The sequence below is a fragment of the Zootoca vivipara genome, chromosome 4, assembly GCF_965207765.1.
Source record: "Zootoca vivipara chromosome 4, rZooViv2.hap1.1, whole genome shotgun sequence".
NCBI classification, from domain to species: Eukaryota; Metazoa; Chordata; class Lepidosauria; order Squamata; family Lacertidae; genus Zootoca; species Zootoca vivipara.
Window position 1 is genome coordinate 102,594,048 of NC_142587.1, and position 25,364 is coordinate 102,619,411.

At 52.1% G+C, this 25,364-nt stretch overlaps 5 protein-coding genes across 5 annotated transcripts in view; 4 read left to right on the forward strand and 1 right to left on the reverse strand.

Annotated features, from left to right (window-relative positions):
- Positions 1 to 25,364, forward strand: part of LOC148686099 (uncharacterized) — a 580,325-nt gene that overhangs the window by 449,371 nt on the left and 105,590 nt on the right. The gene's annotated exons all lie outside the window — the stretch shown is intronic.
- Positions 1 to 25,364, forward strand: part of LOC118078417 (uncharacterized) — a 295,133-nt gene that overhangs the window by 93,663 nt on the left and 176,106 nt on the right. The window lies entirely within an intron of this gene.
- LOC118085007 (olfactory receptor 52P1-like) lies at positions 4,229 to 5,086 on the forward strand. The gene has a single exon (XM_035115258.2). The coding sequence runs from the start codon at positions 4,229 to 4,231 to the stop codon at positions 5,084 to 5,086; it is 858 nt and encodes a 285-aa protein (XP_034971149.2).
- Positions 9,452 to 17,863, forward strand: LOC148686106 (tapasin-like). The gene is made up of 8 exons (XM_088668943.1): positions 9,452 to 9,788; positions 10,598 to 10,810; positions 13,093 to 13,401; positions 13,943 to 14,275; positions 15,048 to 15,374; positions 15,770 to 15,859; positions 16,705 to 16,745; positions 17,073 to 17,863. Exons 1-8 carry the CDS (start codon positions 9,722 to 9,724, stop codon positions 17,073 to 17,075), a joined length of 1,383 nt encoding a protein of 460 aa, XP_088525069.1. The 5' UTR covers positions 9,452 to 9,721; the 3' UTR covers positions 17,076 to 17,863.
- On the reverse strand, positions 19,836 to 24,956 carry LOC118085008 (olfactory receptor 52P1-like). The gene is made up of 2 exons (XM_035115259.2): positions 24,126 to 24,956; positions 19,836 to 19,922 (listed from the first exon to the last, which is right to left on the reverse strand). The coding sequence occupies exons 1-2, from the start codon at positions 24,939 to 24,941 to the stop codon at positions 19,836 to 19,838; spliced, it is 903 nt and encodes a 300-aa protein (XP_034971150.2). The 5' UTR covers positions 24,942 to 24,956.

Consider the following 25,364-nt stretch of genomic DNA (forward strand, 5'->3'; position numbering starts at 1 on the left):
CAAGAAGGATACTGACAAGCTGGAACATGTCCAGAAGAGGGCAACCAAAATGGTCAAAGGCCTGGAAATGATGCCTTATGAGGAACGGCTTAGGAAGCTGGGTATGTTTAGCCTGGAGAAGAGAAGGTTAAGGGGTGATATGATAGCCATGTTCAAATATATCAAAGGATGTCATATAGAGGAGCGAGAAAGGTTGTTTTCTGCTGCTCCAGAGAAGCGGACACGGAGCAATGGATTCAAACTACAAGAAAGAAGATTCCACCTAAACATTAGGAAGAACTTCCTGACAGTAAGAGCTGTTCGGCAGTGGAATTTGCTGCCAAGGAGTGTGGTGGAGTCTCCTTCTTTGGAGGTCTTTAAGCAGAGGCTTGACAGGCATATGTCAAGAATGCTTTGATGGTGTTTCCTGCTTGGCAGGGGGTTGGACTGGATGGCCCTTGGGGTCTCTTCCAACTCTAGGATTCTATGATTCTAAACATTGGGAATAACTTTCTGACAGCAAGAGCCATGTGACAGTGGGACAGACTCCCACAAGAGGTGGTGGACTCTCCTTCCTTGGAGGTTCTTAAGCTGAGGTTATTGGCCATCTGCCACAGAGTTGAGTTTCCTGCACTGCAGGCGGTTGGACTAGATGACACTTGGGGTCCCTTCCAACTCTAAGCTCCTATGATTCTAGCTAGGTTTGGGAATGCAGCCAAGCCTGGGAGCCCTTGGGAGCCCTTATCTCAGGGGTCCCCAGACTTACCGCGCAGCGGGCCGGAGGGTAGGGGAGTACGCGCGCAGCGGGCCGGAGGGCGGGGGAGTGCGTGCCCGTGCGCATGCGCACACGCACACGGTCGGGGGAAAAATCGCCGAAATCGCTTGTGCGCATGCATATGGGCCTCCCCCGACCCGGAAGTGCATCGGAAATGACCTCTTCTGGGTCGGGAGAGGCCCATACGCATGCGCACAAAGGATTTTCTGCGATTTTTTGCCGATTTTGAAGATCGCCGCCGCGCTGCACGCCGTAAGAGTGGGCGGCGGCAGCGGGCAGCGGGGGTCGTCGCGGGCCGGATTGGGAGGCCAATTGGGCCGCATCCGGCCTGGGGGCCGTAGTTTGGGGTCCCCTGCCTTATCTCCTCCTCCATGAACCTGCCTGATCCTCTTTGGAAGCCATTCACTGCCGGGGCCGGGTGGGGGGGGGGAGATTGCTCGGCAGTTTAGCTCTGTGGTGTGTGGAGAAGGGCTTTCATTTGTCCCTCCAGAGTCTGCCAATGTCCAGCTTTGTCGCAGGATGGATCCAGCACCTGCTCGTGGGTCCAGAGGCTGCTCCCCTCCCTGAGGAAGCCACACACTTAAACTGCAATTACGCACAAAAGGGAGGAGGAGGCGTCGCCAGCGGCACAGACCCCCTGGGGAGGATCTGGGCCAGTATATAAGGGGTGCCAGAGGGACCCCAAGAGCTCCAAGCAGCCGATGGCAAGGACCTGTATGGCAGGCAGACACTCCAGGCCACAATGCCAGTAAGTGACCCTGGGGGACCCCCCCCCCTTCTCTCTCTTTTTCCTCCTGCCTGGAACCTGCAGGCTTCTCTTCCACGTGCTTGTGTACTGGATCAGCTCTTGCAGACCCTCTTTTCCAAGGACACTCCTGGATTTGCAGGAGCCGTCCCGGATTCTGATTTTATCCTGGAATGTCCCAGTATTCCCTGAGACATCCCTATTTTCATCAGAGAAGTGTTGGAGGATTTTGGCCCTGCAGGGAGCCGAGAAATTTTGGTTGGGTTGGGTGGAGGACGAAAAATGGGGCAGCAGCGGAGTTCCTCCCTGTGGAAACACCCACGATCTAATTGCCCTCCTTGTTGCCTGAACAACGCTGGCAAGAGTGATCTTTATTCCAGGCCCAGCAGCAGCAGCAGGTTGGAGGGGAGCCATTTCTGGGGCTGCCAGAGCACAGCCTCCGTCTCCTCCTGCCTGTCATAGAATCATAGAGTTGGAAGGGACCCCCAAGGATCATCTAGTCCAAGTCGCTGCAGTGCAAGGATGGCAGCTAATCCCTCTTTCCACCCACCCACCAGTCCTCCTCCATCTGCCTCCACTGCCCCCTCCCTTTCCCCTTTCGGAGCTCCAGTCCCTTCCTTGCTCCCTCTGGCCCATCCTTCCTTTGTATCTTCTCACGACTCTGACTTCCCTCTCCACCCTTCCCTTTTCCTCCTTTCCAACCTTCTCCTCCATCTCTGCCTTGCCCCACTTCTTTCTATCCTCCTGGCCCCACACTTCCTCACCTCCTCCAACCAAGGCTCTCCTCTCCCACCTCCCCAGTGAGCCTTGTGCATTTGCAAGGGAGATTCCTTGTCAGTGATCTCTGCACTCTAGAGGGTTGGGCTAGATGGTTCTGTGGGTCCCCTCCAAGTCCTCAATCCTGTGATTCTATGAAGGGGACCCACGTTCTGGCTGTCCTGGCTTATTCCTGCTCTTTGCGGGCAGCTCTGGAACCTTTCCGGGGATGAAGCGAGGGTTAAAATGCTTCCTTTTCCTGTCAGTGGTGCAGTACACAGAATAAAAAAATCTTCCTGCTGAGGTTCTTGAAGCAATGAGTTGTCTTTGTAGGTAAGCAAAAACACAAAGAAACTGCATTTGAACAGCAGCCTCACACATTCTCTCTCCTCTCCTGCCCCACCCAGCCTGCCTTGGAAGTTTCTCTTCCAGCCCCGGTCCTGACTGGGAAATATAGGCTCCCAAGAGGAGAGGAGGGAGCTGGGATTCACGCATTGCAGGGGTTGGGCTAGGTGACTCTTTGGGGCCCCTTCCCATTCTATAATTCTATCATCAACAACAGCTGGAGGTCTTTAGGCACCTGTCAGGGATTCTCTAGCTGTGCATCCTGCACTCCAGGGGCCAAATGACCCTCAGGGGTCCTTTCCAGCTGTACAGTTCTTTCTCCTCCTCCTCCTCCTCCCTTTAGTGACATGGTCAAGGGAAGCCACAGCATCGCGAGGGTCTGATGGGAACATGATGGAGCCAAGGCAGTGATGTGACGGGTGGCTGGAAAAGGTGAGCAATAATTGCAGCACAGTCCCAAAAAGTCAGTGTTTTGGAATAGAACAGGCACAGGACCATGGACATCGCCAGGATTTATTTATTTTTTTGGGGGGGGGTGCAGACTTTATGTTGGGTGGGGGGGCAGAACTGCGATGCAATTAGTCAGTTAGTTAAATGTTTTCTATCTATTTACTTGATTTAGGGGGGAAGCTGCCCCCTGAACACCCCCCCCCGGCTATGCACACAAACAAAAGAGAATTGTAAAAGCCACCGTTCCTGCTATTTTACATTGTACCATTGGCATGGCTGGCATTTTGCAAAGTGTTAAAGGAAGAGGTCGCTGCCCTGAGGCAGAATTCAATCCAGGGAGAACAGGAATGATTTTGGCCTCAGGGGTTGGGCAGTGGTGAGGGAGCCAAGGCGAGACCACAGAAGACCAGAGAGGGGGGAAATTAGAGGGTGGATAGGTGTGTTGGTGTGTGTGTATTTGTGTACACACACACACCGAAGATCATTAAGAACTGCAGAAAATTGGTGTGGTTGTTCTTCATGGACCAGAAAGTAATTTAAGGCTCATGTTAGCTTGAGTCCCTAGGGCTGCCATATTTCAAAAAGTAAAAACCAGGACACCCCAAAAGTTGTTGGACAATTCCACCTTTGAAATCCTGCCAATGTCCGGCGGGAGAATGCTATGACAGGTGTTTATGAATTTCTGCACGGCATGTAGAGAGCGGATTGAGAGGACTCTGCTCTGCCTCCACAGGGATTGGCAGCCATGCTTCTGAAAAGCAGTTGCTGGAAACCGCGGGAGGGAGGGAAGAGGGCTCTTGTGCTCGGATCCTGCTTGTGGGTTTCCTGTTGCGCACCTGATCAGCCACTGTGAGAACAGGAGGCCGGGCTAGATGGGCCCTTGGTTTTAGCAGCAGCGGGGCAATAATAATCCTTCCTGGGCTACTGAAAGGGTGCAGGAGGGAGCCAGGTGAGCCCAGCCCTTCTTCCAGGGCCCACCCTTCTCTCTCCCTCTGCCAGCCGTGTGACTTTCTCCAGGTCTGAGCAGCTCTGCCAGGGTGGGTCTCTCGCGGCTCCTTTCTGCAACGCTGGAGGCCCTCAACAGCACGGCCGGCGTCCTGGGCCACTTCTCCTTCATCTTGGTGGGCATCCCTGGTCTGGAAGCCTTCCACCCCTGGATTGGGACCCCGCTCTTCCTCATGTACGTCCTGACTGTGCTGGGGAACGTCACCATCCTCGTTGTCATCAAGACGGAGCCCAGCCTCCACCAGCCCATGTACCTCTTCCTCTCCATGCTGGCTGCCAACGACCTGGTCATCAGCACCTCCACCTTGCCCAAGATGCTGGCCATCATGTGGTCGGGCGCCAGGGAGATCGGCTTCCATGCCTGCCTGACGCAGATGTACTTCATCCACACCTTCTCCATCGTGGAGTCGGCCATCTTGCTGGCCATGGCCTTTGATCGCTACGTCGCTATCTGCCACCCTCTCCACTACGCGGCCATCCTCAGCAACACAGCGGTGGCCAGGATGGGGCTGGCGGCGTTTGTCCGGGGCGTGATCCTGGTCCTGCCCTGCCCCCTCCTCCTCCTCCAGAGGCTGCCTGGTGGCTTCCGAACGGTCATCCAGCACACCTACTGCGAGCACATGGCGGTGGTCAAGCAGGCCTGCAGCGACACGACCGTCAACCGGGTCTATGGGATCTGCGTGGCCCTCTCGGTGGTGGTGCTAGACCTGGGGCTCATTGCCGCCTCCTACACCATGATCCTCCGGGCCGTCTTCCGGCTCTCGTCAAGGGATGCTCGCGCCAAGGCCCTAGGGACCTGTGCAGCCCACACCTGCACCATCTTGGTCTCCTATGTGCCCGCCCTCTTCACCTTCCTGACCCACCGGATTGGCCGCCATGTGCCTCCCTATATCCACATCCTGCTGGCCTGCCTCTACCTCCTCCTGCCGCCCATGGTGAACCCCCTCGTCTATGGGGTGAAGACCCAGCAGATCCGCCAGAGGGTGCTTGGCCTTTTGGGCCAAGGGCGAAAGGGGCCTGCAAACCACTAGACATCTCCTTACCCTCCTGGGTGCCAAGCCGGGCCCTGCCAGGCATGGTGCCTCTCCCACAATGCTGGCATTTTGGCAGAAACCACAAGAGGGGGCCACAAATGTTTGCTTTCATTTTATTTATCTCATGTCTGTTTCCAGTTATTTTTATTAGTAAATAAGGTAAGCCAAGGTGAACCTTGAAGCTACGAACATGAGTTTGACCAAACTGCGGGAGGCAGTGCAAGACAGGAGTGCCTGGCGTGCTATGGTCCATGGGGTCATGAAGAGTCGGACACGACTAAACGACTAAACAACAACAACAAAGGTGAACCTTGTGGGGCTTTGGGCTGCTTCCGGATCCAGCCAAGATTCAGGCAGACTGACTTGCTGGAAGTGCCTTTGAGCAACTGCAGATGGTTCGAAATTCCTGGACCGGGAGAGCCTGGCCACAGCAGCTCACGCCTTCGTTTCTTCAAGGCTGCATGACCACAGTGCCCTCCATGTGGGGCATTCCTTGCGCTTGATCCGGAACCTGCAGCTGGTGCAGAATGCTGCAGCACAATTGCTCTCGGGAGCGGGGCCTTCTTGGCATATGACTCTTTGCCTCAGAGGGCTTCACTGGTTGCCCATTGGCTACCGGGACCAGTTCAAGGCATTTCCATTAACACAGAATGCCCTTCACCGCTTGGGACCAGATTCCCCGTGAGATTCCCTCCTTACCCCACAGGCAGACACTCGACCGCTTCAACTACAGGGGCCACGTAATACCTGTTCCACAATCGCAAGACCTCGATAGTTTAATATGGCAGCACAGACCCTTTGGAACTCCCTGCCTCTTGAGATCAAGCAGGCTCCCCCCTCCCCCCTTTCTGGGCACCTGTTAAAAACCTGCCTGTGCAGGTGCTTAGGAAGTTGAGGTGAATATTAGCATTTTAACTTTTTGCATATTTTAAAGTACTGCTGTACATTTTTCATGATTTCAATGTATCTTTTTGTAAACTGCCTTGCAATCAAGCAATGTATAAATTTCATGAAATAAATAAATAAATAATCACAAAACTTGCTGTTTCAAAACATCCCCCAAAATGCCCATTTCCCCATGAGTCCGCTAGGCTGGTTTACATGCATTCTTTTGGAATGTTAGGTTAATCATTGTTACTGAAAACCAGATTTTCTCAATTTATTCAGATATACGTAGTAGATTGGCTTCTCTCTCCTCAATGTGTAGCTATCACAAATTCAGCAGCGGTAACAAGGTTGAATGCTTCAAAGTGGGCTGTGAAGCCTCCTGCCTGATGACAAGTGGCAGGGAGTTCCAAAGTACACTTGCTGCCACACCAAAACATCCATGTTTTAAGCTGGAGGTTCCTACAGGGCAGGGCTGGCAGGCTGCAAATTCCATGGTCCAGTTTTAGTGCTTCTTAAACCAATTTTATTTGCATTCAAGGAGGAAACGGACTTGTATTTAAACTATTGCAAGGCAGGAATATAGAAAACCGGTGACTGGTCTAGTGACCGTCTAGCAAGGACTGGAATGGCTTCGAAGTGGCAAGTATTCCTCCTGAAAAGGATGAGCAGAGATGATCAGTGATCAGGGGCCCCTTATTGATGGTGAAGCTTATTCTTTGGCGGAGATGTAAGGAAGGCGAAGGAGTTCTTCAGAAAACCCTTACAGTACCTGCCTTGCCCCTTTGTACCTGGGCAGGTAAGGTCCCGCCCACCTCTAGTCACATGCAGAGGAAGTTTGTCCCAGCCCAGGAGGAAACAGAAAGTTTACTACTGGCTGGTCCTGGCATTCCTCTTTATGTCTACAGACTGTCTCTCAGCCTAAACATTCTCAAAAGATGGATTGTTAAAACTGATAGAAGTGGTATATTTAGTGCTTCAGTCTCATTATAAATCGGTTTCAATTATATTTATTTTTAAAACCCTGTCATGTATACGTAGCAGACATACAAAAAGAGGTTTCTCAACTGGAGGTTACCCATAGAAACCCAAATGAAAAGGATGAAGCCTCCAAGTGGAAAGATAGGTCTTTATTGGAATACAAATGAGCATGCAAAGAACCACATCCCCCAAATGCTTTTTAAAACACACTTCCAAATTACACCTCACTCCTATTCATAATCAAAGGATCGCAGCAATGCTGCAACCCAAGGTCTTCATCCTGAACCAACCAAAATCATTTGACATCTACCTCTTTTCAGTGTCTTTCTTTCTTAAGACTTTGGCTAATATATCTATTCACTAAATGCAATTCAAGATGAATCCCAATTGCCATGCTTGGATGATTCTCTTTTCCTGCATATAATTCCCTCTTTATTCTTTTCAGACATTTGCTACATAGTCCCTAAAAGCAGCTCCTGTACCCTCAAAGGTAGGCAGGCAGGCACAGGCCTTTTCAGGTGAGCTAGACCCTACCGGTAGGCTTAAAAGAAAACGGAATAATCCAAATAAAAAAATTCCTTCAGTAGCACCTTAAAGACCAACTAAGTTTTTATTTTGGTATGAGCTTTCGTGTGCATGCACACTTCGTCAGAAAAGCACACGAAAGCTCATACCAAAATAAAAACTTAGTTGGTCTTTAAGGTGCTACTGAATGAATTTTTTTATTTTGTTTCGACTCAGACCAACACGGCTACCTACCTGTAACTGGAATAATCCAAATGCAGTTCCGCCACCGTGCATGATCTGAACAGGGACCCCCATGCACCTCTGAGACCCCCTTCTTTCTCCCCATTGCACCCTCAGGGGGGAGAGAGAGACTCACCCAGGAAGCTTTTGCTTTTGCAAAGGAGAGAGAAGAAAGCAGCCTCCTCTCTGCCTGCAGGAAGGGATGGGGGAGGGCGGGGGGGGGGGTTGCCATGGAGGACCTTGCCCCCCTCCCCTACACTTCCTGTCCTCTCTAGGAATCCAGGTCTGCTCCTTTTAACCCTTGGCAAGCCGAGGACACCCCCTTCCTCTCCCTTCCTGCAGTTTCCCTGCTTCTGCACCTGCGCTTAGGGCAGTGATGGCGAACCTATGACACGCGTGTCAGACGTGACATGCAGAGCCCTCACTGCTGGCACACGCCCCATCGGCCCATTCACGCTGTTGTTGTTGTGTCCCAACCCCCAATTTGTTCTCCCGCTCCTCCTACAGCTTGTCTCCGCTGTTAAAACCCGGATCCTTTGTTGTTGTTGTTGTTGTTGCTGGTAGCCAGAGATTGGTTTTTTTTAACTCTTTCTGTGCTGTTTTTTTTCCTGGCACTTTGGCAGACTATGGGTGTAACAGCGTTCGTTTTTTAACCTGTTCTGTGCTGGGTTTTTTTGGTGCTTTGGCAGACTATGTCGGTGCTGCGTGTTAGTTCCAGCAAAGGTATTATTCGTCATTTATTTCTGTTCTCTTTCCCCCACAAAAAGCGCAGCAGCTTTGGGGCATCCCCCCCCCCAAAAGCAAAGCAACTTTTGCAACCCCCCCCCCCAAAAAACCTCCCAAACTTTGGTCAGCAGCTCCCCAAAAAAAGCTCAACAACTCTGGCACTTTGTGATAAATAAGGGGTTTTTGGTTTGGTTTGGTTAAATAATTAGTTTTTGGTAATTAAATACAGTTATATATTACAATTATACATTTTTGTTATTTAAGATATAAATATCATGAAATTATGGTTTTGTTCTTGAAGTGACACACCACCCAAGTTATGCTCGGTTTTTTTGGCGAATTTTGACACACCAAGCTCAAAAGGTTGTCCATCACTGGCTTAGGGGCTGCCCTCCGTCCCTCCCCCCTCCTCCATCTGTGCCAAGGACTCTGCCCCAAGGAGCCCACATCTGATCCGGACTAACGGCAAGGGAGACTAGGGCTTGCCAATCAGAAGGTCGGTGGTTCGAATCCCCGCGACGGGGTGAGCTCCCGTTCCTCAGTCCCAGCTCCTGCCAACCTAGCAGTTCGAAAGCACCTCAAAATGCAAGTAGATAAATAGGAACCGCTACAGCGGGAAGGTAAACAGCGTTTCCGTGCGCTGCTCTGGTTCGCCAGAAGCGGCTTTGTCATGCTGGCCACATGACCTGGAAGCTGTACGCCAGCTCCCTCGACCAATAACGCGAGATGAGCGCGCAACCCCAGAGTCGGTCACAACTGGACCTAATGGTCAGGGGTCCCTTTTCCCTTTCCCTTTAAGCTGAGCAGAGCCAGCTGGCCGCTCTCCCTCCCTCCCTCCCAGAATCCGGATGGTCCAGGCCCGCAGGCACCCCCAACCTGCAGCCCTCCAGATGTTTTGGCCTACAACTCCCATGATCCCTAGCTAACAGGACCAGTGGTCGGGGAAGATGGGAATTGTAGTCCAAAACATCTGGAGGTCCGCAGGTTGGGGATGCCTGCACCAGGGCATGTGCAGAGTGATTCTCGGCTCAGAGGCCATCAAGAAAGCAGCCTCGTGCCATTATGTTGATGATGATGATGATGATGATGATGATGATGATGATTCTTCACCTGCTCCCTCCCTAGCGGACTGAAAGGTATTTGAGAGAGAGAGACGCCCGTCCCTTTGGAGGAACTGGCCCCCCCTTCTGCCCCGCCCTCCTTCCGAAACCGAAAGGGGAACCGCGGGAGGACGGACGGAGCCTCCGCCATTGCCGCTCGCCTTCTCGCCTGGCTCTCTCCCTGCGGAGCCTCATGGCTGCAGAATCCGACCCGCTCCGCGCCAGGGGGCTCCCGCTGCTGTTGCTCCCGCTGCTGCTGGGTAGGTGGAGGCAGGACGCCTGGGTCCCTCGCAGCGGGGCGCGGGAGGAGGAGAGCTCTGGCCCGGACGCCTGGGTCCCCTCCCCTCCCCTCCGAGGGGGGGGGGTCGAGCAGGAACCGCGGCGCGGAGGTGGCGTCCAAGAGGAGATGGGGGGGGGTCGGGGGAGATCGCCCCCTTGGTCGGATTCCCTCCCCTTGCGAGGCTGGGGGGGGGAGGCAGAAACTCAGCCGGTGCAGCTTCTTCCCTTGCAAGGAGAGGAAGGGGCTGGCGGGGGGAAACTGCTCCGGTGGGTGGGGGGGTGTTGGTACGAAGGATCTGCCGGGTGCCCGGAGAGGGGGGGGGATTTGGCCCGGGAAAGTCCCTCCGCTTTCGCTTTCCGTTTCCTGGAAGAGGGAGTCCCGAATCAGGCCCATTGCACCGCTGCTTCTGCCCTCTGCGCCCCCCCCCCCCAAGTTGGGGGCATCTTCGTTTGGGGGGGGGAACCTGGTGGGCGTCCCCTTGGGCTCTGCTTTGTTCGCTGCTGCGTCCAAATGGAGCCTCCCTGGACAGAGCCAGTCTACCTTGGGACGGGAGAGAGTGGAATGCTCTTCAACTCCTGCTTGCCGGGGGGGGGCTTCTTCCATTTTGGGGGGGGGGCTGGTCGGCTGCTGTGAGGACAGGCAGCTGGGCTAGGTGGGAGGGGTCCCCTTGGTCTGGACCCAGATTCTGCTGCTGCTGTTTTGGGGCTCTCCTGAGGTCCTTCCGCTCCTAGAGGTCCCCCAGGGGCCATCTAGTCCACCCCCTTCTTCTTCTTCTTCTTCTCCTCGCAGGAGTGTCATTTGGCCGATCCTCGCCTCCGGCGGCCAAGCTGAGCTGCTGGTTCATGGAGGAGGCTGGGGGCGGAGGCTCAGTCATGCCCGGCGCCCTCAAGCAGCGCTCCGCCATTTTGTTCCTGCCCCCACCCGGGAGACGCCTGGAAGAATCTGCCCTGGAGTCTGAGTTGCCCCCGGAGGTGGAGGCCGGCCTGGCCTTCCAGGTCCTGGGTATGGAGACCCCCGATATAACACCCCCCCCACCCTTGAAATAAGAACCAGACCCTTTGCAAAGCCCAGCATGGCCCCTTCCCAGCCCTGCTTCTCATTCACCTGGATGGACTCGAAGCAACTCTAACTTCAGCCTCCCTGTGATATACCCATTTCACAGGCGCAACAACTGAGGCTGGGAAACTTCACCCCTTTTTAAACTATTTTTTTAAACTATTATTTTTAAACTATTTTTTCATTTTAAAAGATCAGTGTAATTGAACAACACCTAATAATAATAATAATAATAATAATACGCTATATCATTATAAGAGTTAATAACTACAATTCCATATATACTTACCTAATGTCTAGGTCAGGGGTCTCCAAACTTACCATGCTTCGGGCTGGTGCCTGCAGCGCCGATTGTGCGGAGAGTGCGCGCCCATACACGTGCACACACCTATTTCTGGCACACGTCCGGGTCGCAGAAGCACCGGAAATAGCTTGTGCACATGCGCACGGGCCTCCTCCGACCAGGACGTGTGCTGGAAATTATGCTTGCGCATGCATGCAAGCTATTTCCAGTGCTCCTTTGAGCTGGAAATGGGCAGCTGTGCCATGCCGTGCCGGTAAGAGCGGGCTGTGGGGGTTGTCGCGGGCCGGATAACTGCGTCATCCAGGCCGTATCCAGTAGTCTGGGGGTGCCTGGTCTAGGTCAGGCATCGGAAACCTCCCGCCCATGGGCCAGATCCGGCCCACGTAGCCCGTTTAACCGGCCCACGAGCCACCCACTTGCCAAGCCGCCTGTTTGGCATGTCTCCCGTGTGCTGCGCTAAACCGGCGTAGCGCGGGGACCCGCCAAGTGGTGCCAGAAATGGCATCTGCGCATGCGCAGATACCAGAAACTGCATCTGCACATGCCCAGATGCCAAAAATTGCTTCTGCGCAGACGCGATTTTTGGCTTCCGAGCATGTGCAGGCGCGATTTTCGGCTTCTGGGCATGTGCAGGCGCGATTTTCGGCTTCTGGGCATGCGCAGGTGCGATTTTCGGCTTCCGAGCATGCGCAGGCGCGATTTTCGGCTTCTGGGCATGTGCAGTCGCGATTTCCAGTATCGCGCTGCGCATGTCCTGCCCATGGACAATCGTCCGTGGGAATGATCCAGCCCACGGTCGGAAAACCTTGCTGACCCCTGGTCTAGGTGATATTATTATCCAAAAACATATATGTTGATTCTCAACCTACTCTATTTGGTATAAATGCCTTCCAACTCTACAACTCTATTTCTGGGGGACTAAATCCACTGACTGGCCTGGCTCTGCTGTCCATCACAGGCCCAAACAGCATTTGGCAGCTTCTCAATATCTATATATATATACCATCTACGTCTCTCGGTAACCTTTCTATTTTAAACTCTTAGGGTTTAAGGTCATTTGAAATAACTGTGCCGGGTGCCAGAGCCCCCCAAGGCCTAGGGGAGCCCCCAGCGGACTTTTACTGGGAGAGAGACCCACGGATAGGAAAAAGTAAAGTTATTTTGAGGGCCAACACAATTATTTTGTGGCTCAAACACACACACACACACACACACACTTTAAATTGAGAATATTTGAATAATAAAAAAGGAAATAAAAAGTGAATAAAGAACAAAGAAATGAAAAGGGGAAAAGGTTACAATATTACAATATATCACTTTAAATGCAAATAACTTCAGTTCCATACATGCTTGTCTGGTATATAGGTACAGTGCTTTTTTTTCTAAAAATTGTTTAGGGTTACTGTCATTTTGCCTCAAGAAAATCACCATTTTATAACTCAAATTGGACAAAAGAAGTCATCTCCAGAACTCAGGAGTCCTGCTGTTTTGTATTAATTTAATCTAGTTATGCTTATTTCGGATCTACTTCAAATTGGTTTCCAACCTCAGCGTTTACACTATTCAGAGGTACAAAACTGCTTGGTTGGTTTGGTTTATTAACTGGTATTTAAATCTCATTAAAGGGACAAAATAAATACTCCTTAGAGGGCATCTTGTTTTACCACCACGTGTTTTTGCTGAGATTCTGGCATCTCGGGGGTGGACTAGATGACCCTTGGAGGTACCTTCCAATTCTGTGATTCTATGAGTTGAACTTAACTGGCTGACACCCTCAGAGTTTTCTGAAACAGTGGGGAACCCAAAGATCATCCAGTCCAACCCCTGCGATGCAGGTTTGGGGGGTGCAACAGTGGAGAGACAAAGCTTGTCATCCCCCCCCCAGACACTTGTTCACCTCCCCCCCATTTTATCCTCCCGGCAGACCCCTCTGGGGCCCTGTGGGGCGGGCATGCCTCGGCCACCCCCCCGCCGTGGCTGAGTCCGGATGCCAGCGAGGCTGAATCCTCCTGCGAGATCAACGCTTACGCACCGCAAGAGTCCCACGTCCCCTGGGCGGAGGGGCTGGCGGGCGGAGGGAGCTGCCCCCGCGCCCTGGAGAGGGGCAAGTGGCTCATAGCCAGCATCCAAGCCCCCGACGCAAAGTTCGGGGTCAGCAGCATCCTGCACACCGAGGAGACCCCGGGGCCTTGGAAGCAGCAGGATGGGGTCAGCAGCATCACCAACACCGAAGGTACCCCCCTGGCGGGCGGAAGGGGAGCAGCATGGCCTAGCGGTTAGGGCCCTGCGCCAGCAGCCTGGGGGAGAGGGAATGAGGGCCAGCCGCTGCTTCTCAGCCTGGCCTACCTGGCAGGGTCGGTGCGGGGGAATGGCAGAGGAAGGGGAGGGAGGCCGCCTTGAGCCCCTGGAAGGAGAAGGCGGGGCAGAAAGGCCATGATTTAAAAGAGGGGTGTCCCATGCCATCGGTTCCACCCTCTTAGGGGGTAGGGGGCACCGTGGGGCAAACGGAAAGTGGGAATCCCTGGATAAAATGCAGCTGCTGAGTTGAACTCCTTGGAGTAGTTTTAAGTGGATTTTGAGTCATTTGGCAAATCTTGCTTTCATCTTACAGGGTCCTGCAAATAAAATGAATGACTAAATCAAAGAGGTTGTGGGTTTGTTGTTTTTGCAGGCTGAGTTTGCGTTGTTCCCTTCTGGGATTCCTCCCTTGCCCAGGGGGTTGGTCTAGATGACCGCTAGGGACCTCTCCCGCTCACCTCTCCCTCCTTGCGCAGTGGTGCTGTCGGTCTTCACGCGGACGCCGCGCCTGGAGTCCCGCCTGGGGCGCCCAGCGGTCCTGCACTGCGGCTTCTCTGCGCCGGCCTCGGCCTTCTCGGTGGAGTGGCGCCATCAGTTCCGGGGGGCCGGGAAGGTGGTGCTGGCCTATGACGGAGCCTCGCAAGGGGTGTCGGTGGCCGAGGAGGGGGCCGAGCTGCTGCTGGACGCCGAGGGCGGAGGCGCCTCCCTGCGCCTGCGGAGCGTGGCCGTCCGCCACGAGGGAACCTACATCTGCACCGTCTACCTGCCCCACCTCCATGCCCAGCAGGCTCTTGAGTTCAAGGTGGTGGGTGAGTGAGCAACGGGGGGGGAAAGGGGGGTCCTCTGCCCAAAGGGGGACCCCCATGGAGCCAGCATCTTGTATTCTCACGGTCCAGATGCCGTCAAGGACCTAGGGATCCAGATAGACTGCTCCTGAGCCTGGAGGCTCCAAAAGGACATAGGGAGAGTACTTAAACCTCGCAGTGGCCAAATTGCCTTGAGATACAGTGGTGCCTCACTTAACAAATGCCCTGCTTAACGAAATTTCCGCTTAACGAAAGGTTTTTTCTAGTGGAGGTTGCCTCGCTAGACGAATTAGTTTTACGAAAAATTCGTCTAGCGAATCGCGGTTTCCCATAGGAATGCATTGAAATTCAATTAATGCGTTCCTATGGGCAAAAAAAAAAATTCAATGCATTCCTATGGGATTCGCTAGATGAATTTTTCGTTATAAGAAAAGACCCGTGGAACGAATTAAATTCGTCTAGCGAGGCACCACTGTACCTGCCTTGCAGGGGGGTTGGCTGGATGACCCTTGGGGATCCCTTCCACCTTTCTCGTTCTAGGATTCTAAGAACCAAGTGATCCAGAGACTGGGAGGCTCCTTAAGAAGAGTCTGGCCACTAGACCAAGCCCTGTCTTCCTGTCCCCCAGTGGGTGATCAGATGCCCTCCCCCACAGTCAGGATTCGAATCCAAAACCCACCCTCTCCTGGGAGCTGGAAGCCTTTGCTACCTGCAGCGCTCCTGGGTGTCACCAGGGGGCGCTGTGCTCACGCCCTCTCCCCGTCTCCCCCTGCAGAGCCCCCCCAGGTGACGCTGCGCCCAATGACACTCTCGGTGCCCCCCGGCGCCCGCCCAGAGTTGGCCTGCGAAGTTTCCGGCTTCTACCCCCTGGGGGCCTCAGTCAGCTGGAAGCGGAGGGGGTCCGCCGCCCCCCAGGACGCCTTCCTGGACATCGGGGACTCTGGGCACCGCCAGGCCCTCGACGGCACCTTCAGCTTCACCAGCTTCGCCCGCCTGCTGCCCGTCCCGACCGAGGACCACGGGGTCTCCTACGTCTGCCACGTGGGCCACGCCGGGCTGGGCGAGGCGGGGGTCAAGAAGGCGGCCGTGCTCCATGTGGCAGGTGGGGGGGCATCCGTGTGCAAGTCTGCACTTGGGGGTCTGTGCCGGGGTCCACGGGGGGGGGTGGGCAGCTAGGCCCAGAAGACTGGTTTTGGGTGCGCTTCCTGTCTCTCCTTTGCTGGAGGCTTTTAGGCGGAGGTTGGAGGGGGGGGGTCGTCCGTCCTGCGTGATTTAGCTGGGATTCCTCCCTTGCAGGGGGTTGGGCTAGAGGACCGCTGGGGTGCCCTCAGTGAATTGGCACTGATCAAGTAGGGTGGAGGACATGGGGGGGCGAAGGTGCAGCTTGGGGACCTGCAATGGGTGGCCAAGGCAGGGTGGGGGTTGGGGTCTGATGTCGCCCCCTTCTCCCTCACTGATGCCCCCCTTTTTTCTCTGCCCCTTCTCCCCCCCACCCAGGGTCCTTGGGCCCCTCCCTGGAGGATGCCATCGGCTTGTTCCTGGTTGCCATTGTGCTCCTGGGGGTCTTGCGGTCCCTCTTCAGATGGGGTAAGGCTGTCCTCACCCCCCCCCTCTGTACTGTTATTTTTGTTATGAATATAGTCAAATTTTATCATTAGGTCAATGTTTTTTGGGGATACTTTAGTTGAGGTTCCTGCCTTGCAGGGGGTTGGGCTAGATGACCCTCTGGGTCCCTTCCCATTCTACAATTCTAGGATTCTATAAACGTGCACAGCACCCTCATTTCGTGGATCTCAGGGCAGCTTGCGGCATAAAAATGCAGGATGAAAATGCAGCATACATGATAAAAACGAGAACCAAAGCAAACCAATAACCCAGCCTCCCTCAAGTATAATTATTATAATGAAAAATAGAAATAATATATTTATTTATATCCCACCCTATTTCGCTGGTGGAGACAATTCAGAATCTATTAAGACTATGCAAATATTGATAATAAAAGCAGTTGATCACCCCCCCCCACTTGACATATTTGATTGTCGGAACTGGCACTGGCCAATTGACTCCCCTTTCCCACATTTGCCAGTACAAGAAGCTCAGCTGGTAGAGCCTGAGACTCTTGATTTCAGGGTTGTGGGTTCAAGCCCCACCTTGGGGAAAAGCTGCCTGCCTTGTGGGGGGGTTGGACTAGATGGCCGTTGGGGGTCCCTTCTGGCTCCAAGACCCTTTGGAACTCCCTGCCTATTGATACCAAGCAAGAGCCTTTGCCAGACTCTTTGGTCGCCTGCTAAAAACATCCCTGTCCAGAGGCTCAGAAATGTTGACCTCCGTTTTAGCTTTCTGCATGCTTTCATGTACTATTGTCCATTTCCCTGGGATTTCTGGCTTTTCTTGTCATTAACCTTTCCCTGCTTCATTTCCCTCCTTTTCAGCTTCTGAAGAAAAACCCAAATTGGAGAAGCCCAAATCGGAGGTCAGTGGCCAAGAAGCTCCCAAGACCACCAAGTTCTCTCGATTCCTTAGTTTTTTATTCTTTTAAAATATATATCTCTATGCCACTAACTGAGAGGCAGTGCGGTGCAGTGGTGAGAGTGCCAGACTAGGCCCTGGCAGAAAGATCTGGGTTCGAATCCCCAGTCCCTGGCCATGATGAAGCTTGCAAGGTGGTCTAGGGGGGGGATCCAGTCTGCCTACTTCGCAGGGTTGTTGTGCAGCAATTCCTGCAATTGCAACCCCCAGCCAGCTAATGTTTTCTCTCTGAATCGGGTAGGAATCTCACGGATTTCTCTTTTTTCTGCAGTAACGGACTTTGGGCAACTGAGCTCCCAACTATGTTTGTTGCCTGTCTCTGGATCCCGTGGACAGGGCGAAGTGGATCATAGGCCCTCGGACTCCTGGGTCCCTCCTCTTTCACTGGTCTTGTCCCACCAGTCCCTTGTGGGAAGGAAAGCCCCCTTGCCCTGCCTTTTTGGGATCAAGGGTCTGCTTGGCTTCACATCCTGCAGATTCACGACTGTGATTTTAAGGAGGGGGCCAGAGCTGTGCATAGCAAAAGCCCCCCTTTCTGACAGTCCCTGCCCCTCCTCACTTGCGTGCTGTGAAATGATAGAAGTGTAGAATTGGGAGGGACCCCTAGTCCAGCCCCCCGCAAGGCAGGAATCACATCAAAAGCAACCCTTGTCTTTGGGATAGTTGGAGTAGGGGAGACAGACTTGAGCAAAATTGGCATATCCCTCCCCCCCAAAAAATAAATAAATCAGGGATCCTCCACTTACAGAATGTGGGTGATTGGGTGTCCCTTTACCTCCCCCTCCAGTGGATCTGAAGTGGTATAGTCCAGACCCGTTTATCCCCTCTTAGAGACCTGGGTGCAAAAGGAGCCCGTTTCCCCACAACATCCCTGCAGAGACGGCCATGCAGAACAGCTTTTGGCCCCCCCGGCCCTCTCTCTTGATATGAACAAGGACCTGCCCCCCTTCCTCCCCCAGAGCCCAAAAGTCATCCCCTCCCCATCCTGTGCCAATTCTGCTGTAGACTGTAAGCCCCGTGGGGCAGAGCCAACTTGGAGAATAAACATGTTTTGAAAAGAAATGCATGCCGTGTGTCTGTTTTTTCCTTCCAGGGCTGAAGGAGAGGTGAGGGTGGCCAAGTTGAATAAACAGTAGTAATAAATGGTTGGAGGAAAAGTCTGGGAAGGGGTGAGAGGCCCCTCTCTGCCAACCTCAAGGCTCCTTTCAGGTTCCTCGGTGGTCAACAGTCAGGAACTGAGTGGCCACTGTAGCTTTGCTTGCTGGGAAGGGGGTGAAATGCAAGTGGCCAACCTGGCAGGGTTGTTGTGGAACGAGGAGCTTCTTGGACCACCTCCTGGGCCGCTTCACTTCGGGGATAGTCCCCCTCGTGCAGCGATTGGAGGGGAGCAGGGTGTTAGGATGTCTTACTCGCAAGAAGGACCCTGGCAGAGACACATGCCCGACTAGCATGTTCTCTCCCTCCTGGTAGATCGTTTGGGAGCTTCAAAAGCTTTCTCCAGCCTGAACATCACAGTGACTGATGCCAACTGACATCAGCACACTTACGGATCCGCAGAGTTTTCACAGTTGTGTAACGGAACTCAATAATAATAATAATAATAAATTTATTATTTATACCCCACCCATCTGGCTGAGTCTCCCCAGCCACTCTGGGTGGCTCCCAATCAAATATTAAAACAATACAGCATTAAATATTAAAAACCTCCCTTAAGAGGGCCGCCTTCAGTTGTCTTCTGAAAGTAGAATAGTTACTTATTGCCTTGACATCTGCTGGGAGGGTGTTCCACAGGGCGGGTGCCGCTACTGAGAAACCCCTCTGGTTCCCTGTAATCTTACATCTCACAATGAGGGAACCGCCAGAAGGCCCTCGGTGCTGGACCTCAGTGTCTGGGCAGAAGGATGCCGGGAGGAGATGCTCCTTCAGGTATACAGGACTGAGGCTGTTTAGGGCTTTAAAGGTCAGCACCAACACTTTGAATTGTGCTTGGAAACGTACTGGGAGCCAATGTAGGTCTTTCAAGACCGGTGTTATGTGGTCTCGGCGGCTGCTCCTAGTCACCAGTCTAGCTGCCGCATTCTGGATTAGTTGTAGTTTCCGGGTCACCTTCTTTGCTCACACCTGGCTTGAAAGATTGTTCGGCTCCTGGTCTCAAGCAGACACTCCCTGCCGACTCCTTCCTGCCAGCTCTTTGAGAAACGCTGAGTCTGTTCCAGCCCCTGGGTTTTCTTCCACGCTCAGTCTGCCCACTCAGGACTGGGCACATAACCTGTTGGAACTGTATCTTCCTGGCAGCAGATGCCAGAACCACAAGACAGGTGTGAAATACTCCAGCAAGAGTTTTATTTACAACCTTACAAACACAAAGCATATGGGTGTTCTCTTTTGCAGGCAAATTCAAACTGCAACTTCTCCTTATTTTGTACTCATCACCAGCTGTACCTAATCCGCCTAGAACTCACACCCAGAACTCACAGAAACAGTTCTTAAAGTTACAGTCATCTTTTTCTGTTTCTTTGCAGAATGACTCCTAACAGTGTCCTATTCCATTAATCTGCTTGCATGTGTTGAGTGTTATTTGGAGACTGTAACTCCCAGTAATTTCACATTATCATTATCTATGTGTTTCTGTGTGTTCAGCACACATGGTTGCAGTTGAGGCTGAATAAAACACTTCCTAGGAAATTCCCTTTGACTGCTTCTGTATTGTTTCAAATGTGACTTCACTTACTATACGGCTGCCGGGCGCACAGCTTCCCTCCCAAGCCTCTGCGGGGATTGCTCTCCCGCAGCGGCATGGGGGAGAGTTGTGCCACCCCACCCCACCCCCCGATGGCTGGCAGTGCACAGCTTCGCCCCCACCCCCACTATCCGTGGTAATTTGGGGGCGCTGGATGGATATTTGCACCCTGGCGCCGCATCTGCTAAAGACAGCCCTGGTTCAACCCCTCCAGGGAGGCCTGCGAGAGACCCACTGTCTGAAACCTGGAGAGCCTTGACTACCAGCCAGGGCTCACCTGCACTCCTTTGGGGTCTAAGATTTCCTCCATTTGTCATTTGGGGGAGATTCGCCTTTTTTTCTTTGTCTTTTTGTCCTGTCACTTCTTCCGGGAAGAAACATCTATCAGAAAAAAAACACCTCTCACCCGACCCTAGAAATCATGTGACAAAGGGGTGTGTGCAGATGAGCCCTCCGTCTGAGACCTGCAAGTTCATGTTGCGCCACTGAACATGGCTTGGTGCTCCAGAGCTGCAAATCTGCCTCCTCGCTGCTGCCCCCCCCCCCCCAGGAATAAGACCTTTGGGATAAGAAAAGTAATGGGGAGAAGGGAGAGAAATACTTGTAGAGGCCACACCATATAACCTCAAGGGAAACCAACAGAAATACAGCTGAAGTTGTCCAGACTCACTGCAAATTTTATGTCAACCCTTCATGAATGCTCAGTAAACAGGTTTTCTGAAAGCTACCATGTTTAAGGATAAGCAATATTTTGTTTTAGCACATCACAACAGATGGAAAATGTAAGACTGTCAGGGGAGAGTTCTGGGGAAGAGCAAACCCCCATATTTCAGTGAACAAGAGTTGTAACACAGGGGGTGGGTTGGTCTCATGGACGGAGAACGGGTGAAGGAATAAATCAGGAAGGGATCAAAGTGTCGTTTTAAAGCACATTTTTTCCTCAGTAATCATTTCCCTCAGGTTGATTTCACTTACCTATTCAAGAAGCAATAGTAAATATTCACCAGTCCCCCTCACCCCAGCAGAATGACCAGATGTCTATTTAATTGAAATTAATTTAGTTTAATGGACGGATTCTCATGGCAATTTCTCCATCAGTAAGAGAGCCTCTCCAAGGCATATGTCAGGAATGCTTTGATGGTGTTTCCTGCTTGGCAGGGGGTTGGACTGGATGGCCCTTGTGGTCTCTTCCAACTCTATGATTCTATGATTCTAAGTTTCTTCTCCATCTGGACCTCACCAATATCCCACCAGGAATTTAGAAATGGACTTGTAGGGCAGGGGTTGTGTCAGGATCAGGGCAGCGATAACTCACAAGGCATCCGTGGAGTTAACTACTTCTTCAAAGGAACAAGACAGCTCAAGAGAACAGGCCTAGTGGGCACAGCAACTCACCCCTGTAGCTCTCGCCCCATGAGGCAGCTGTGGGGACTGGAGGTCTCCACCTTCCCACAGTTCCCTAAGTCCCCCTTCCTAAGCAATCTCAGGTTCCTCCGCATTGTCCATCTTTGCTTCTCCTGCTTCATCCCTCTCCTTGCCAGCCTGGCTGATCTCTGCCTCTTGGCTCCTCCTCCTCTCCAGCCTCTGCTTCTGCCTCTGATTCTGGACTGCTCTCTGCCGCAGCCTCTCTCTGCTCACTAAACCCTGTTGCCTCTTCTGCTTCCCACACCTCCTCCTCCTCCCAGCCTCCTCCCCCTTCTCCCTTTGACCACTCATCATTGTCCCACCACCGATCCCCGGGCATTGAGCCTTCTCCCCTTGGGGGCTCCCCAGCTGGTGCCCGCCCTCCTCTGCATCCAGCCAATCCATGACAGACTGGGTCAAGGCCACCAAAAATTTGGGTTTCATCCTGGCTCAAAGGGTGGGGCGGGGGGAGGGCACTGGCAGAAGATTGTTGCTGAATTACCCCCACTCCCACCCCAGGCCCAGCAAGTCTCACTGCATGGATACAGAGACCACGTTGGTGCCATCTGAAGATGGCAGTGAGCTCCTGGGCGGCATCATCATCAGTTTGTGGGGTTCTAGTCTGTGTTCAGGATTTCAAAATGTCACCCAAAATGTAGTAGCCTTCCGGTCCAGCGCCAGCGCCGTCCGGCGAGGTTTGCCTTGAGCTCTGAGGCAGCCCGTCTTCGTGAGGGGGGGGAAGGCAGCGAGAGCGACGCTGCACCCCTTAGAGCCCCGGGTCGAGCGTCCCAGGGATGAAGATAGCTCAGCAGTCCCCCATTTGACTCCCCCAACTCTCCGGTTGTCTCAGCAAGAGCGCCGGAGTGAGAAGGGTAGAAGTCGCGGGGGCCATCTTTGAGCGACATCGCTACCTCGTGGAGAGAAGCTCCGAAACCGGAGGCGGAGAGCGCTGGATACTTCCAAAGAACAATTCGGAAAAGGACAGTGAGTAGGACTCCAAAATTAATTTATTGGATTACAATTAGGAAACGGGAGAGAGAAAATACGGAAGCCATCTCCTCCCACTGATTGATGTAAGAAACAGTTAAATTAAAGAACCTGAAACCTGGAGAAGAAGTATATTTTTATAAAGATAACTCTAAAGACTGTGGTAAAAAGATTCTCCCCTTGAAGCAGGGTAAGAGGGGAGACGGACAGTGGTGATTAAAATTCCCTGCGAGGAGATAGATTTAAATTGGGAAAGGTCTGTTCTTTTCCTGGAGCCAGCAGCCCGGACAGACCAGCGAGCTGACAGTATTATTAAAAAGAAAAAGAAGGAAAAGAGTGCATGGATTTTTGGGTTTCATATCTTAAACATTTTTACAGAATTTAAGACAATAGAACTGTGACAAATATGGCAGCCAGTTTTGTAAAATGTGGTTGGTGAAATAAGGAGTAACTATTTTCTGACACTCAAGACAAGTGACCTTGAAAGCGCCTGAGAATGTCAACAAAAGTATATCCATCTGCGTTCCAGCAAAATGTTTTGAGATGCTTGTGGGAACTGAGAATCGGAATGTATCATGAGGAATTACAATTGCAAGAATGGAGACAATCTTTACAGTCGGAGGACATGAACAGTGTAACAGCAGAGGAAGACAGTATATACAATGTATCAAATGACAGTGATATTGAAAAACAAGATGAAGTTCAACAGGAAGGGAAAGAGGAAGGAAATGAAGAACATGCTCAACAAGAAGATTTGGAATTTATTCCTCCTATACTGGGGGAAGGACAGGAAATTCTCAGACTGACCAAAGTGATGGAACTTTTTGGACTACAGAAGACGCGCAAGGAAATGGATGTGCAAAGATGTGGGAAAATTCAGGGGGACCATAAGGAAGATTGGATTGTAAAAGGGGGTGGGATGAAGGAAGAATGGACAATTTATTATTAGGATCGATTAAAAGGATTGAAAACTGGACTGATGACTATGGAACTTGCTGGACTGAAGGGGGTGGGCTGGGGCCAGGGGAGGAGTAGGTATATTATTAAATAGATATATAGTAAATTAAAATTTGGAATGGTCAAATGGTCTAAAAGGAACAGAGGTCTTTGGAGGAGAAAAATTAGGTAAGGGAAGAAAAGAATGATTAGATGGAATTAGGATAGGATTTGGAAATAAGAACATTAAATTTATAGCAAAATAAAAAAATTCCTTCAGTAGCACCTTAAAGACCAACTAAGTTTATATTTTGGTATGAGCTTTCGTGTGCATGCACACTTCTTCAGATACCTTGTGTGCATGCACACGAAAGCTCATACCAAAATATAAACTTAGTTGGTCTTTAAGGTGCTACTGAAGGAATTTTTTATTTTGCTTCGACTCAGACCAACACGGCTACCTACCTGTAATTAAATTTATAATGTGAGAAGGAGGATTTAAAAAGGGATAGTTTATATAAAATAAGGTTAAAAAATTTGACAAATAGAATGGGAATAATGATAAGAAATCTGTTAAATGAGAATTGGAAATGAAAATCAGGGTAGGGGGGGAGGTTGGGGAAGCCCTTACAATGTTTATTTAAAATGAATGACCATAATAGTTTTTCTTTTTTTCCTTTTTTTTCTTTTTTAGGGGGGGGGGTTGGGTGGGTTTCTCTTTTTGTCGTTTTTTCTTCTTTTCTTTTTCCCTTTTTTAGTATAAAGTTAAAAAATGTATTTGGATAAATAGTTGGGTGGACACTCTCCTTCTTTCTGCCTTGTTACTCTGGAGCTCTCTGGTGGCAGGAGAGGGGGGAGGGGACAAATCCAACTATAAAATGGACCACCTTCAACTGTCTACTTGCATGGGACTCTCTCGTGGCAGGAGGGGGCCTGTGGAGGGGGGGTTGGAAGAAGGTGGAGAATATGTTATGTATGTTTTGTTTTTTAATGTGTAAAATTAATAAAAATTATTTTAAAAAACAAAAAACAAAACAAAACATAGTAGCCTTCAAAGACACTCCCAGTAGAAAATGGGAAAGCAATGCCTTCCTGGTATTGTTCTTCCCCTGCAAGAGTTGCTCTGCGACTTCATAGAATTGTAGGATTCAAAGGGGTCCCCAAGGGACAACTAGTCCAACCATCTGCAATGCAGGAACCGCAACTAAGTTGTGAGCTGCTTGGGCGCCATCCTCACCTCCTCCTGCACAGGACAGCCTGCAGCACCTGGTCCCGGATCCTCTTCGTCCGCACCCCATAGATGATGGGGTTCAGGGTGGGTGGCACCACCAGGTAGACGTTGGCGATGAAGATGTGCACGGCGTGAGGGACATTGTGGCCGAAGCGGTGGGTGAGGAAGGAGAAGACGGCCGTGGTATAGAAGACAAGGATGACGCAGATGTGGGAGCCGCAGGTGCCCAGCGCCTTGAGACCGGCCTCCTTGGAGGGCAGGCGGCAGACTGTGCGCAGGATCAGGGCGTAGGACAGGCTGATGAAGCACACGTCAAAGCCCCCAATGAGGAAGGCCAGGCTCAGGCTGTAGCCCCTGCTGGCCGCTGTGTCCATGCAAGCCAGCTTGACCAGGGCCATGAACTCGCAGTAGCTGTGGGCAATGACCTTGGACTTGCAGAAAGGCAGGCGGCCCACCAGGAAGGGGTGCGGGAAGAAGAGGACCACCCCCCGGACCACGACAGCCAGCCCGATCTTGGCGACCACGGCATTGGTGAGGACGGTGGCATGGCGCAGAGGGTTGCAGATGGCTACGTAGCGGTCATAGGCCATGGCCAGGAAGAAGCCAGACTCCATGGCCGTGAAGGAGTGGATGAAGAACATCTGGGCCAGGCAGGCGCTGAAGCTGATGGGCTGCCTGCCAAACCAGAAGATGGCCAGCAGCTTGGGCAGGGCGGAGGAGGAGAGGACCAGGTCAGTGAGGGACAGCATGCAGAGGAAGAGGTACATGGGCTCATGCAGGCTGGGCTCCCTCTTGACCATCAAGAGGAGGGACAAGTTCCCCAGCAAGGCCATGAGGTACATGGAGCAGAAGGGGATGGAGAGCCAGGCTTGTCGGGACTCCAGCCCTGGGATGCCCAGGAGGGTAAAGGGGCCTGGAGCGCTGGCGGTGGCATTGCGAGAAGTGCCAGGCAGCATCATGGATCAGGGCCAGGGGCATCTTTGGGCGGCACGGCTGGGTCGGCCAAGGAGGAGACTCTGCGGAGAAACAAAGCACAGGACAGCCTCTGGTTAGAGAGTGTTGCTAGTATTTGTACCGTATTTGTTAGGCTATGTACTGTACAAAAAATAAATTTTAGTGGGTGGGTGGGGAAGAAAACCTATGTAATGTAATGTAACATTTGCAAATCTCGTGACTCCAACTGAGGTTACAGAAACACTGAATCATTGCCTTGTGGACTTGTTAGCTCCCTTTAAAATTGAGCATGTCTGTGTCTTAAGTAGTGG